The sequence below is a fragment of the Dothidotthia symphoricarpi genome, assembly GCF_010015815.1.
Source record: "Dothidotthia symphoricarpi CBS 119687 unplaced genomic scaffold P153scaffold_10, whole genome shotgun sequence".
Taxonomy (NCBI): Eukaryota; Fungi; Ascomycota; class Dothideomycetes; order Pleosporales; family Dothidotthiaceae; genus Dothidotthia; species Dothidotthia symphoricarpi.
The window spans coordinates 1,288,937-1,301,684 of NW_022985017.1; the positions used below are offsets into that span (position 1 = coordinate 1,288,937).

Below are 12,748 nucleotides of genomic sequence, written 5' to 3' on the forward strand. Positions count from 1 at the left end.
ACCACTCGTTCCATTCATCTTTCATCAAGCATGCTTCTCGAGTGAGCCGAATGTATGCCTGTGCGCCGCGGAGCAACCCAACCATACTCGAAGTCCAAGTTAACAATATGGATGCCGTTAGTTCAGAATACCTTCGTCTCGAAGCAAAGTCGTTATAGGAACGCAGTCATTCCGATTAAGCCGGTTCTTGCGAAGTTAGATGTTGGAAATGTTACATAGAGACTTCCAACCTTGACAGCTTGCGGCTTCTCATGGTGCTTGAGGGAATGGTTTCACACATGCGTCTTGGCAGTACGACGTCAAAAAGACTGAGATGATCTCGCGTCCTTCGCCATCAGACACCTCGAAAAGTGCCATACTGCCACCAAAGGACATGGATACATGTCATCATAGACAGACAAGCAACAACTAACTGGCGACAAACCTCAGTTAAACAGATTGTGGCGTTCACTAACGAACACGAAGCGGGGACCGTCAGTCTTGGCCCAATCTCCGGAGAAGCTCCGCTCTCGGTTCAAGTTCTCCGCCAAGCGACTACGCTCCTCTCCTTCCCCATATATCACAGTCCCCTCACGCAGCCAAGATGCAGGTTGTCAATCAAAATTGTAGGCTGGTCACTGCATTTCGTTCCTGGAGAATGATGCGGTCCGTTGGTTTCGCAGCTGCCTGTCTAGGTTAGAGACCTCTGGCACGCGATGTTCTCTTGGTTCTGTGTAAGGCACGCGATATCGACACCGGGGTAGGTATATAGCATGGTTGCTTTCCTGGAATCCTTGGACTTGGTGTGACACAGCTTCTCTTCCTTCGTTTCTTCTATCAGTCGTCAAGATGAAGGTTTCTACGCTCGTCGCCGGCGCGACTTTGCTCACTGCCCCTGCCTTGGCCAACGACTGGAAGCCAAGTCCTCCTAAGCCGACTCCCTCAAAGCCTGCGCATCCTCAAAAGCTCGTCTCTTCCGAGGCGCTCCAGAAGGAGATTACGCTCGAGGCTTTGCTCGCTGGCTCTCAGAAGCTCCAAGACATCGCCACTGCCAATGGAGGTAACCGCGCTTTTGGTGGTGGAGGTCATAATGCCACGGCAGAATGGCTCTATCAGGAGCTTCTGGCGACCGGATACTACGACGTCTACAAGCAGCCATTCACTGAACTCTTCTCAGCTGCCACTGTCAGACTCTCGGTTGGTGGCAATTCGTCGGTTCCGGCTGAATACATGACATACGGACCTTCTGGCAACTTCACTGGCCCTATCGTTCGCGTGAACAACCTCGGATGCGATGCTTCCGACTACCCTGCTGAGGTTTCTGGCAAGATTGCTCTCATCTCGCGAGGCACATGCACATTCGGTGCCAAGGCTACAACCGCCAAAGCTGCTGGTGCGGCTGCCGTCATCATCTACAACAACCTCCCTCTCCAGGCTCTGTCAGGAACTCTTGGTGCCGTTGGTACTTACGCTCCCACTGTCGGTGTGACTCAGGAGGTCGGCAATCAGATCATCGCTGCTATTGCAGCTGGTTCGGCCCAAGGCACCGTCTTTGTGAACACCATTGAGGAGCAGCGTGTCAGCTACAACGTCATCGCTGAGACTAAGGGCGGAGACCACGATAACGTTCTCATGATTGGTGGTCACTCCGACTCGGTTTATGCCGGCCCTGGCATCAACGACGACGGCTCCGGTTCCATCGGATCCCTCGTTGTAGCCAAGGCCCTCGCCAAATTCAAGGTCAAGAACGCTGTCAGGTTTGGATGGTACTCAGCCGAGGAGTTCGGAAAACTTGGCTCTTTCCACTACCTGAGGACTCTGAACGGGACTATTAGCGGTGGGCCTCAGGAAGTGGCCAAGATCCGCGCCTATCTCAACTTCGACATGGTAAGCGACCCCGACCTCACAGGATAAATCGATCGCTAACATGTGATAGATTGCCTCGCCAAACTACGTCCTAGGAATTTACGACGGTGACGGTAGCGCCTTCAACTTCTCCGGTCCCGCCGGCTCCGACACCATCGAGAAGGACTTTGAAGCCTTCTACGAGTCAAAGGGCAAGGCACACGTCCCCTCGCTCTTCACTCTCCGCTCCGACTACGCCGCATTCCTGGAGAATGGCATTCCATCCGGCGGTCTCTTCACCGGCGCCGAGACGCTCAAGACTGCCGAGGAAGCTCTTCTTTTCGGCGGCGAAGCCGGCCAACCGCTTGATGCCTGCTACCACAAGGCCTGCGACAACATCGACAACCTCGACAACGACGTCTACCTGCTCAATACTCAGAGCATTGCTAACTCGGTCGCCAAGTATGCCGTTGACTGGGCGGGTATTCCCCGACCGGGTCAGAAGCTCAGGCGTAGGACTGCTGATAAGGCGAGGGCTGTGAGCAGGTTCGATCGTGGTGGACATGGACATCATGGCCAGCCTTGTGGCTCGGGTCATACCGAGCTGTAGATATAGGAGATGTGTGAATATGAAGTATGTTGTAAAAATACAGTAACGGTTGAGATAATGGGTAATGACGAAAAGTCTTTGCATCGTTTGTTCCGGTTCTATGTTGATGTGACTCGACAATTCCTCTGCAGTCCTAGCCAAGCGGGAGTACGATGCGAACTTGTGTGTACATGAGATCTTGGTCATGTGTGAAAGTAGAAAGTAAGGAGTTCTTTGTAGCTACTAAAAGTTACAAAGGAATACCAATAGAATTTACAAGAACTGTATGTAAGGCATACACAGCCAAGAATCTTAGTATAGTCTCTTATACCAATCTTGGATGTTATTGTCTATCTGTTGCAAGACTTTACTGCACCTTGATTACTGGGTTTTCAATTTACCGAGATATGAGGTCGCCGTAACACGATTGCACCTACGGTTGCAAGGTAGGTCTATAGAGATCGATACTATGTAGAAAATGTCCTGCTATCCACATGCTCGGACACAGAGCTAGATTCATCATTGAATAGAGGGGTTGTACCTTTCGTCGACGCTTTCGAATCTATAGCTGGGGCTTTTTCTATGGCCAGGATCAAAATTGGAATTAGAGTCGTCGTCAACAGGTTGAGGGGTTCTGTCCTTGGTCAACTTGCTGCTTGAGGCAGCAGTTGCCGATGGTACTCTCAGAGGCTTCTTCGCCTTTTTCGTCTTCTTCAATCGACTAGTCATGATTAGCAAGAGATTTGAGCGGACGAGAAATTCAAATAGAACCGAGGGCTGCAGGGCTTGGAGCGGAGGAGCGGAAGGTTGTTTTAGTCGTGATGAGGGTTATTACAGGCCGTCTCAAGGATGCTGGCTACACTGCAGCTTGGCAGGTGGACAGGCTGAAAGTCGACAAGTTGACAGGATGTTGGGTTGAGAAGGGGATGCAGGGTGCTTGATAGAAAATATTTTGATGTTTGTATGATATTTACTCACACCAACCTTTCACTGTTTGGCGTGCGCTCTTTCCTGATTAGACCCAGTCGTGCCACACGAACATTGCCAGACAACCTCTCACTTTCTCGGCAACCCGTTCGATTATTCCAACAAGCGACACTCCAACTTCTCACAGAACCACCAACGCTACGAGCTACAGTTGTCAAAACCAGGTCACGTTCACGTTCACGTAACGGCACTTCACCTCGCTCAACCACCCCCCCGCTCTTCTTCAAACGCCAATGACGATGTTCACCGAGAAGGCAAGCGCAATCCACATAAACTTCAGTGAAGGTTTCCGTGAGATGTCTAACCTCTACAACGCCAACAAACTCGAGGAGTGTCTTGCTAAAGGTCATGAGCTCCTGGAAAGCCCTGCTATCCCACGATACCATCGCATGAAAACCCTCACATTACTCAGCGCAACTACTGGGGATTGGTATGAAGCAGACGCCTATCGCATGGAGGCAGAGTCCCTGTGGCGCACAACACGCCTTTGGAATCCAGAGGGTAGAGACGGAATTATGGACAAGTTCTTGGCCCAGGTGCGCGAGGAGCTTGATGTGCTACAGTCTTCTTTACAAGAACAAGAGCAGGAGATGTTGGATGAGGATATGGAGGACGAGGAAGCTGCAATGACTGACTCTGAGGCAATGGAGGACGAGGACGAAGACGACGATGGCGCGGGCGAGGACGAGAGCGAGGATGAGGGTGAGGATGACGAGGATGACAAGGGTGAGATTGAGGAGGAACAACGCCCTCGCATCGTCATCCAGCCACTTGTTGAGGCGGAACTTGAGATGGTACGTTATAGCTCGCGCTGTTATGCTTCACTGTTCATCTGCATGCATTTCCTAACCAAGCTGCACCAGCCCACGGCCAAGAATCCAAAGCAGATGACACTGACCATCAACACGGTTTCTTCGACTTCAGAACCTCCTCCGGGTTCGCCAGCCATGACCTCCAACAACTGCAAACAACCAACACATTGATACGTGTCAGCAAACATGTTTAATGCTTTTTCAACCAGGGTCGTCGCGTCCCACGAAATCTTCAACATCGGCCACAGATCGTCCCCCGCACTTGGTCTAGCTACAACGCGCTTTGGCGCCAAATTGCAAGTCCATCCAACAGTACCTTGACAAAGCGTGGATACTAACTCTCATTGACAAGGGCGGGAGTCCCAGCCGAAAGACGAGTGATCAAGGGTGGCAAGCCATGCGCTCCGAAGTTGAGTTCCACCAGCAAGTCTGGAAGTTGAGCGCCATGTACTCTAAGATGATGCTTTCATTCCGTCAAGAAGGCAACTCGAAGCATTGCTCTTACGATTATCTTGCGTGCTATACATGACGAGCGGGCGAAATATTCAAATACGTGTAGTGTATGTAGTATTGGAGAAAACTCCCAAGTGCAGTGTATGCAGACGGCGGATGTTCAACGCGTATCCAAACTTTTTCAGACAACTAGTCTGGTCTACGACTCGGAGTTCTCAGCTCCCGCAGCTGGGGCATGAGGGTAATTTCGTCTAATGTACTGCACCTCGTCAGTTTGTGCCCTATCCCATTCCACCTGCACACCAATTTACTCACCAGCATCGTCCTGATGCACCTCCGCCGCCTAGCCTTTGCACGCACGCTCATTTGTGCCCTGGCCAACGCGAAGTCTTCAACAATACCACACAGCACTCTTCCCTCTCTCCCCACCTACCACCCAAACCACCCCTTCCCTCCCCCACCACCCTGCCGCCCACCCCGCCTCGCCTCATCAAGCAGCCAATTACGCAACGTATCCTTATTCGTCATATCCTCCACCCTCGTAAGTTTCGTATCCTCCTGCGCCTCCTGCCGACTAAACGCCAGCAACGTAGGCATACTATTAATCTGCGTTACAAAGCCCGTCAGCCATCCTCCTACACCATAACAACCCCCCAAACGAGGAAACACACACGAACTCACCCTATAGATAATCGGCAAATCCCCAATCAAGCTAGAATCAATCTCCACCTCCACGAACCCCAGCCCGCCCTCGCGCTCCCCCACGCGCTCGTCCTCAATCAGCGAGCGTAGCAGCGGTTTGACGGCCTGGCAGGACGTGCACCACGATGCGCTCCAGAGGGTGATTAGCGCGCGGTTGTCGGCCGCGTTGAGCAGGGTCAAAGTGTGCAGGTCGGTGGGCTGGCGGACGGAGTCGAAGAGGCGGTTTTTGTGCGAGCGCGCTGTGGGGTTGAGGAGCGTGAAGGCGCGGGTTTGGGGGCGTGGTGGGGCGCTGCGGAGGAACAGGGAGGGGGAGGGGCGGAGGATCATTGCTGTTTTTTTTTTTTTTTGGCTGGCGGGTTGTGTGGGGGAGATGGTGGTGGTGGTGGGTTTACGCGTTTATGGGGAGTTTGGATAGTGGATGGCGGATGGTTTGGGTGTTGGGGGGTACGTCATTGTTTTTTTTTCCGTGCAAATACGCTAATAGATTTATCGAATGTGCATGCCTGGTAGGCATAAGACTCTCCCAGACTAATAATACATGTAGTTTGTCAAGCTGTTGCCAGATCTCGCTGCACCTTAGTTTCCAGTCTTTCTAAAAAACTAAGAGGGGAATAGTTCATATCATTATATTGAGTTTGCTATGCGAGTTTTCCTCCCCAACCAACATATTTGAATTCAGACTGCTGAGACGAACGATGGATTTCTTGGGTGAGGTTGTCGTGTTGTAAAGTGTTTTTAATGCCCTCTTTTTTAGTATCATTCCCTCTCTCTCTCTCGCTTTCTCGCTTTCCATCCTCGTCGTTCCCTTACCCCCTTGAGCGCAGGGTGGCGCTTGCTTTGTGATGTACATCATATCATTTCTTCTATCTACTTATCCATCCATCCATCCATCCATCCATGATCCCGGTACCAAGATATGCCATCGCAACGACACGACATGGCTATAGAAAGCACACATATACAAGAAGAAAAAAAGGGTATATCCCCACCGCACCCCACCCACCCATTCAACCCCCGACCCAATCCAACCCCCTAATCCGCACACCCACCCTACTCCCCCTCCCCACCGACCAACAAATCCCCCGCCGGACTCCAAACCCCCGCATCAAGCCTCACTTTCTTCTCAACGCGCCCCTCCGCCTCAGACGCCACACGCTTATGTTTTTTCGCCTTTGGAGGCAGATCAGCAGGCATCGGCGAAACGGCGAGAGCGGGCGTAGGGAGCGAGGTATCCGTCAGGGAGGGGACTTCATCGTCTGTATCGGTGCTGTGATCTTCGACGACGCCGAAGCTGGGGCGCTGGAGGGAGGATTTAACCAGCAGGGGCAGCGCGCTGTTTGACGCTATGACTTCCTGTTGTAGAGGTTTGTCGTTGTTTTTGGGCATGTTTGCGGCCAGCGCGTCACGCTCTTCCATTTCTCGCTGTGCCTGTGCGCGTTCCCGGACCCAGATATCGTGCTGGTCTTTGTACGCTTCTTCCATGCCAGTCAGCCAGTCGTTGTGCTCGGCGCTGTCTTTGCACTGGTCGATGCAATCGGGGCACTTGACGTAAAACCCCCCCGGCGAGGGCCCCTCACCGAGGAGTTCCAGCTCGGGCAGATTCTCGCCAACCAGCACCGTAGCATCCCAGTCGAGGCAGTCCTCGCAGAAGCCGCGGGGACACCATCTGCAGCGGAAGATAAGGCCGCCTGCATCTGTCGTGTTCTTCGCGCAATCTGTGCAGTTGTGCTGGGGGCAGAAGAAGCCCGTGAAGCCGCGGACTTTGGCCTGGTAGGGCGCGTCGAGGCAGTCGAAGTGGTATGCGCGCGGGCAGCTCTTGCACGTGATCATGTGTGCGTTGTCGTCGCCCTCGAAGCACGACAGGCAGTGGGATTCGTGGGCGAATTGGCGGCGGCCCTCGCGGACGGGGTCGGCAAGACGGGGGTCTTTGCCGGCTAGTGTGGGGACGGCTTCCCAGGCGCCGCAGTTCATGGATTCTTTGTTGATGGCGTAGCCGTTGAGCATGACTGTTGTGTTTTTTCCCCGGCGGCGGTCTTCGCGCGTGATGGTGTCGGGGAGGATGTTGGCGGCGGCCTGGCTGGCTTTTGTGTCGAGCTTGCGTTGGTAGCGCTTGCCGTCGAAGACGGCGCATTCGACGCGCTCCATGACTGAGAGCCATTTCTCCTCATCCATTTCTGAGTGCGACGCTTCGGGGTTGGCTAAGTCGGCAGGCTTGTCACGGCACTTTGCCATCATGGTCTCGAGATCCCACTGGATCATCTCCGTGGCGTCGATCTCGGGGTGCGACAAGGTCTGGGCACCGCGACGGACGAGCGTCTTCAGCTGGGAGGTGTCCATCTGAGGCATGTCCTCTGCGATTGACTGGCGCCCCTTGCTCTTGGTGACTGTCTGTTTGCCGTGGATGTTCTGCATGGACTCTGTGATCTTCGCCGACAGATAGAGCTTCTTCCGGATACGTCCCATCATCTGTTCCTCGACCGTGCCCTGGGTGCAGAGCTTGTAGATGGTGACGGGCTTTGTCTGGCCGATGCGGTGGGCGCGAGCCTCAGCTTGCAGGGTGATCTGTGGATTCCAATCTTCGTCGAGGAAGATGACATCTTCAGCACTGGTGAGGTTGATGCCCAGACCTCCTGCTCGAGTGGAAAGGAGCATCACTTTATACTCCGATCCCTGCTGGTTGAAGAGGCGAATGTCCAGATTGCGACGAGCACGAGCGGAGCCACCATCCAGGCGAAGATGCCTGAAACGTTCGCCCTGGTTGCTGATGAGCGATAGGAGATCCTCACAACAGTCGAGAGTGCGCGTGAAGCCCGAGAAGATGAGAACCTTCTTGCCCTGTTCGAAGATGGAGTGTCTGAGCAGTTTATCCAGGAGGATGAACTTTCCCGACGCACGAATAACATGCCCACCCAGATAGTATGGATCCGGAGCTACGTCAGGAAGAAGGTAGGGATGAGAGCAGCACTTGCGCAGCTGCATGACAAGATTCATCAGCTTCTGCCAGGCAGACTTGACTTCAGACCCGACCTGCTCCTTGGCAATAGCCTGACGCATGATCTCGGCGGTTTCTTCCCATTCGCTTGTGCCGGCACTGTGCCCCAACTTCTCCATCCGATCGAGGATTTCTTTCTCTTTCGCGTCCTCCGTAATGGCTGCCTTCTCCTTCTGCTTACCGTCGGCAAACAGCTCGTTGAGCATGCGATCGTCGACGCGAGTGAGAAGCCTCGTGTACCAGAACCGCTGCATAGGCGTCAGAGGCACGTAGAGAAGGATCTCCTCTTTGGGTGGAAGGCCTAGTTGAACACTTGGACTGTCCTTCATGCGGCGGAGCATAATCAGCTCGAGCAAGCGACGGGCGTCGTCCATAGTCTGGCGATTGACCTTGCCACGGTTGAGATCGAAAGACTCTTTGAAGAGCACTTCGGTTGTGTCGACGAAGACGTTGGGATAGAGCCAGGCCAGGAGCGCCCACATCTCGGCCAAGTTGTTCTGGAGAGGCGTGCCAGTCAGGATGAGACGGTACTCGGAGCTAATGTTCCTCAAGGCGGTGGAAATCTGCGTGACACTGCTCTTAATCTTGTGCCCCTCGTCGAGCACGACGTAGCGCCAGAGGAAAGTCATCTTGAACCACGCCTGCTCGGCTTGAAATGTGTCGTATGTCGTGACGATGATCTTGAATGAGCTGGAGCCTTGGTCTTTTGAGATCTTGCCAACTTTGATGCCAGCTTTGCGGGAAGCCTTGCGATCTTTTGCTTGCGACGTCTCGTTTCCTTTGAGATCCTCCAAACCGACGGCGACTCGCTTGAGGCGGGCGCGCTCGTTGACTGCGCCGTGGAAGCGGAGGACTCTGAGGCCAGGAACCCACTTCTGGGCCTCAGTGACCCAAGAATTGAGCACGCTGAGTGGGCAGACAACAAGGTATGGGCGGAGTTCCTCGGAGGTCACGCCGTTCTTCTCGTCCAGCTCCTCGAGGTGTTGGAAGAGGGAGAGGGTTTGCAGTGTCTTTCCAAGACCCATCTCGTCGCCCAGGATGCCCGAGAAGCCGTTGTTGTAGAGGTGGACGAGGTACGACAGGCCGGAGAGCTGGTAAGGCTTCATGGTCGCGGTGACGCCCTCGGGCTGGTCGGTGAGCTCTGTGTACTCCACAATAGGCTTTGCATCGTGGCGGGTGACGAGCCTCGACACGTAGTTGGTGGGCGGGAGCAGCGGCAGGAAGAAGTCCTTGTTCGCGACGAGGAAGTTGTCAGCCTTGGCCTTGGTCTTGTGGGCGATGTCGTCTCGCAGACGAGCCCGCGCGGTGTCTAGCTTGCGCGGCAGGGCCTTTCGCTTCGACGATGGCGGCGGGGTGATGTCGAGCGTGTCTGACTCCAGAATGTTGCTCTTCCTGCTGCGCGTACTCCGGCGCAACCCGTCGTCGGCCTTATCCTTCTTGCGAGCCTCCATCTTGAGGTCACTGTAGCGGGCGCTGCTGCGTGCACTCGCCTTCCAGCCCCGTGTGCGTACTGGGCGCACCGACCGAGCAAGCTCGTCTTCGCTGGAGTCGGAGGCTTCTTCAGGGTCCTGCTCAGAGGTGGGCGAAGAGGGAGTGTCCTTGACAGTGGCACGGCGCGTGCGCTTGGAAGGCTTGGGGTCGGGGGTTGCAACAGACGCGTCGGGCGACGAGGCGGTGGAGGGTTCGGAGGCGGCGTAATTTGGGGCTGTTTGCTGCCTGAGCGCGCGTTTGCTCTCGGGCTGAGCAGCGGGTTCGTGCTGTGACGACATCCTGCGCATTTTGGTGGCCGACTCTGCTGAGCTCTGCGAACCAAACTGGGCGAGCAGGCCCTGCAGATGGCCGCCCCGTCTGTCTTTGGGCGTCGTGGGCATGGCTGGAATGCTGGACGTCACCGGCGGGGGAAAGGGGAGGGACAGCAGTGAATAAGGGTATCAATGCGCGACGTTATATGTAAGGCATGACGGGAAACAGGCTGATGATATACAAAAAAGGGGTGATGGTGATGGTGAAGGGATGTCAATTCTCCCACGCCAATCTAGTCCCAGCCATGACGCCGATATCCCAGTGGTGGCGGTGATGGTGAGCAGTGAAAGGATGCTGCGTGGCGCGGGACAGATTTCGCGATTGTGACAGTCGCGTCTCGAAGACTAGCGGCTTGTCTCCGCTAAACCCCGACGCGTTGTTCGACGACGTCTGCGCGGTACAAGAAGAGGCAGAGCAGCGGCACACGACACGATGCAGCACCAGCCCCTGACGCCCTTCTACCCCATCTTCCCCGTCAAGTCCGACGGCCACGATGTCGTCAACCAGAAGGGGCGCGTCGTGCGCAACGGGCCGACCCAGGAGCAGCTCGACCGCACCCCGAATGAGCAGGGCCAGTGCGACTTCTACCGCCTGATTGAAAAGGACGACCCCAAGCACACGGACTGGCGCAAGAAGCTGGGCGGCATGCTGCTGCGCGAGATTGGTGCCAAGGAGCATGAAGGTAAGAACTTACGACGAGAGACAGTGCAGGTCCAGAGTGAGGATGATGACATGGACAGTACTAATGCAGATTGTTCAGATAAATGGCAGCAGTGCATCCTCTGGGACTTTCCCGAAAACTACAAGCTCTACGAGCACATCAAGACAAAGGCCGACGGCCAGGCCAAGCTCGTCAAGAACCACTCGGGCGGCGGCCACGACCGTCAGGATGCATACCTGTATGGCTACCCCAAGGGCCCGCGCAAGCGCTACCGCAGCCCGGCCGACTTCTTCCCCCACCTGCTCTGGCTGTGCACCGACGAGACGAGCGACTACCAGAACTGCACCTGCAAGATGTGCTCGCCCGTCCAGCTCGATGCCGAGAAGCCCGCCGTCGCCCCGCCCGCTGTCACCGCTCCGTCTGCGACGCTGCCTCCCCAGCACACGGTTGTCGGCCGCAATCCAGTCGTCCAGATACCCGCCCGTCGACCCTCGACCGCCGCGCCCGTCCAGCTGCCGTCCGCTGTGAAGCCACCCACGCCCGCCCCCGCCCCCAGTGCGCCACAGATCCGACCACCCACCACACTCCAGTCGACGCCCCTGCCACAGCCCCGGTCCGCCGAGCAGCAGGTCGACCACCAGTACAATAAGTTCCTCTGCCGCACGGGCGAGGTCGTGTGGTTCTACCGCCCCAAGACATCAGCCTGGGGCCTGGGGCTCGTCGTGCGCCGCTGGGCCGTCAAAGACGACAAATCCTACCTCGTCCAGCCGCTCTCCCACCCCTTCGACTCCCCCGCCCAGGAGCTCGTCACCTCCGACCAGCACCTCAAGCCCTGGCTCGCGTGGTCCGCACCCTCAGGCACCTTCGCCTACCTCCAGCAGAACCCCAACCTCACCTACGCGCAGGTCGACTGGCGCGCCCTGCTCTCCGGCCAATTCGGCCAAGGCATCGCCGACGTCGACGCAAGCATCATGGCCGCCAAAGCCATTGACTCGACCTACACGCTCGCCGAGCGCCTCAAAACCACGTCCACAAACGGCATGGAAGAGCGCCACTACAACGCCATCTACCTGGGCGCCGAAAAGATCTGGCGCGGCGAAGCCGTCCGTCTGCGTATCGGCAGCGGCACAGACCTAATGGTCATCGCAGACATCATCGAGCGCCTCGTCCCAGGCCTCCTCGGCAAACAACCCTCCTCGCAAGTCTACGTCCTAGGCGACATCTACAGCTTCTCCACGCTGCCCGCCCCGGACCCAAATAACCCCCCGGACCCCCCGCAGCAAAATGCAAATATCCCCTCCCGCATGCGCGAAGACATGGCCTGGCGAAACCGCGCCCTCATCCCCATGTCCCGCACCGCAGCATACTGGCGCCTCATCTCCCCGCTCGCCCGCCTACCTATCGAAGAAATCAAGGGGAGATGGTACGAGACGAGCATTGTGTTTCAGGACTCGTTTACCAAGGCGATCAAGAATAATGAGGGCGGGAATGGCATTTGGATGAATTCTAGGGGCGATGCGACGGGGGTGGGGAAGAGTAGGGGGGTTGCCAAAAGTGATAGGGTGGGTGCGTTTGGGGCCAGTGTGCCGAAGGGGTGTAGGCTTGTGGAGGGGCTGGAGGGGGTGGTTGAGCAGCGTCAGAGTCAGAGTCAGAGTGCGCAGGGGGAGATGCAGGGCTTGGAGTATGCGCCGGCGGGGGGGCAGGAGAGCTTTGATTTGGATGATTTTATGCATGTGGAGAGCTTGGAGGATGGGGGGATGGACTTTGGGCAGGGGTTTGCGTTTTGAGATGTATCCTTTTTCTGTAAGGAGGGGAGGTGAGGGGGTCGGCATTGCGAGGCGTATGTTTATGGTAATCGATGTGTTGCATTTCAAGCTGTAGATGGGATGGGATGGGTATACCCTGGGCGCTTTTAGGTGGTGGGT

General features: G+C 55.9%; 5 protein-coding genes across 5 annotated transcripts; 3 read left to right on the forward strand and 2 right to left on the reverse strand.

Moving 5' to 3' along the window:
* The first annotated feature begins 360 nt into the window (after positions 1-360).
* P153DRAFT_396922 (Zn-dependent exopeptidase) lies at positions 361-2,494 on the forward strand. Its single transcript, XM_033671519.1, has 2 exons — positions 361-1,866; positions 1,916-2,494. Exons 1-2 carry the CDS (start codon positions 829-831, stop codon positions 2,432-2,434), a joined length of 1,557 nt encoding a protein of 518 aa, XP_033524057.1. The 5' UTR covers positions 361-828; the 3' UTR covers positions 2,435-2,494.
* A 1,160-nt stretch (positions 2,495-3,654) lies between these two features.
* P153DRAFT_267656 (uncharacterized protein) lies at positions 3,655-4,062 on the forward strand (the record flags this gene model as incomplete). The annotated part of the gene is made up of 1 exon (XM_033662882.1): positions 3,655-4,062. A coding segment is annotated over one exon (408 nt), but the record flags the coding sequence as incomplete, so codon positions are not given.
* A 1,032-nt stretch (positions 4,063-5,094) lies between these two features.
* On the reverse strand, positions 5,095-5,714 carry P153DRAFT_396924 (uncharacterized protein; the record flags this gene model as incomplete). The annotated part of the gene is made up of 2 exons (XM_033671520.1): positions 5,347-5,714; positions 5,095-5,271 (listed from the first exon to the last, which is right to left on the reverse strand). Exons 1-2 carry the CDS (start codon positions 5,692-5,694, stop codon positions 5,095-5,097), a joined length of 525 nt encoding a protein of 174 aa, XP_033524059.1. The 5' UTR covers positions 5,695-5,714.
* A 703-nt stretch (positions 5,715-6,417) lies between these two features.
* P153DRAFT_340766 (ISWI chromatin-remodeling complex ATPase ISW2) lies at positions 6,418-10,443 on the reverse strand (the record flags this gene model as incomplete). The annotated part of the gene is made up of 1 exon (XM_033665887.1): positions 6,418-10,443. The coding sequence occupies exon 1, from the start codon at positions 10,228-10,230 to the stop codon at positions 6,418-6,420; it is 3,813 nt and encodes a 1,270-aa protein (XP_033524060.1). The 5' UTR covers positions 10,231-10,443.
* Positions 10,444-10,594: 151 nt separating this feature from the next.
* Positions 10,595-12,610, forward strand: P153DRAFT_385884 (uncharacterized protein; the record flags this gene model as incomplete). The annotated part of the gene is made up of 1 exon (XM_033670471.1): positions 10,595-12,610. One exon carries the CDS (start codon positions 10,595-10,597, stop codon positions 12,608-12,610), a length of 2,016 nt encoding a protein of 671 aa, XP_033524061.1.
* Positions 12,611-12,748: the final 138 nt, after the last annotated feature.

Excerpts from the sequence above, each read along its gene's own strand:
- P153DRAFT_396922 (XM_033671519.1), top strand. The coding sequence starts at position 829 with ATGAAGGTTTCTACGCTCGTCGCCGGCGCGACTTTGCTCACTGCCCCT. Across the intron at positions 1,867-1,915 it reads CCTATCTCAACTTCGACATG|ATTGCCTCGCCAAACTACGT; the intron begins GTAAGCGACCCC and ends AACATGTGATAG.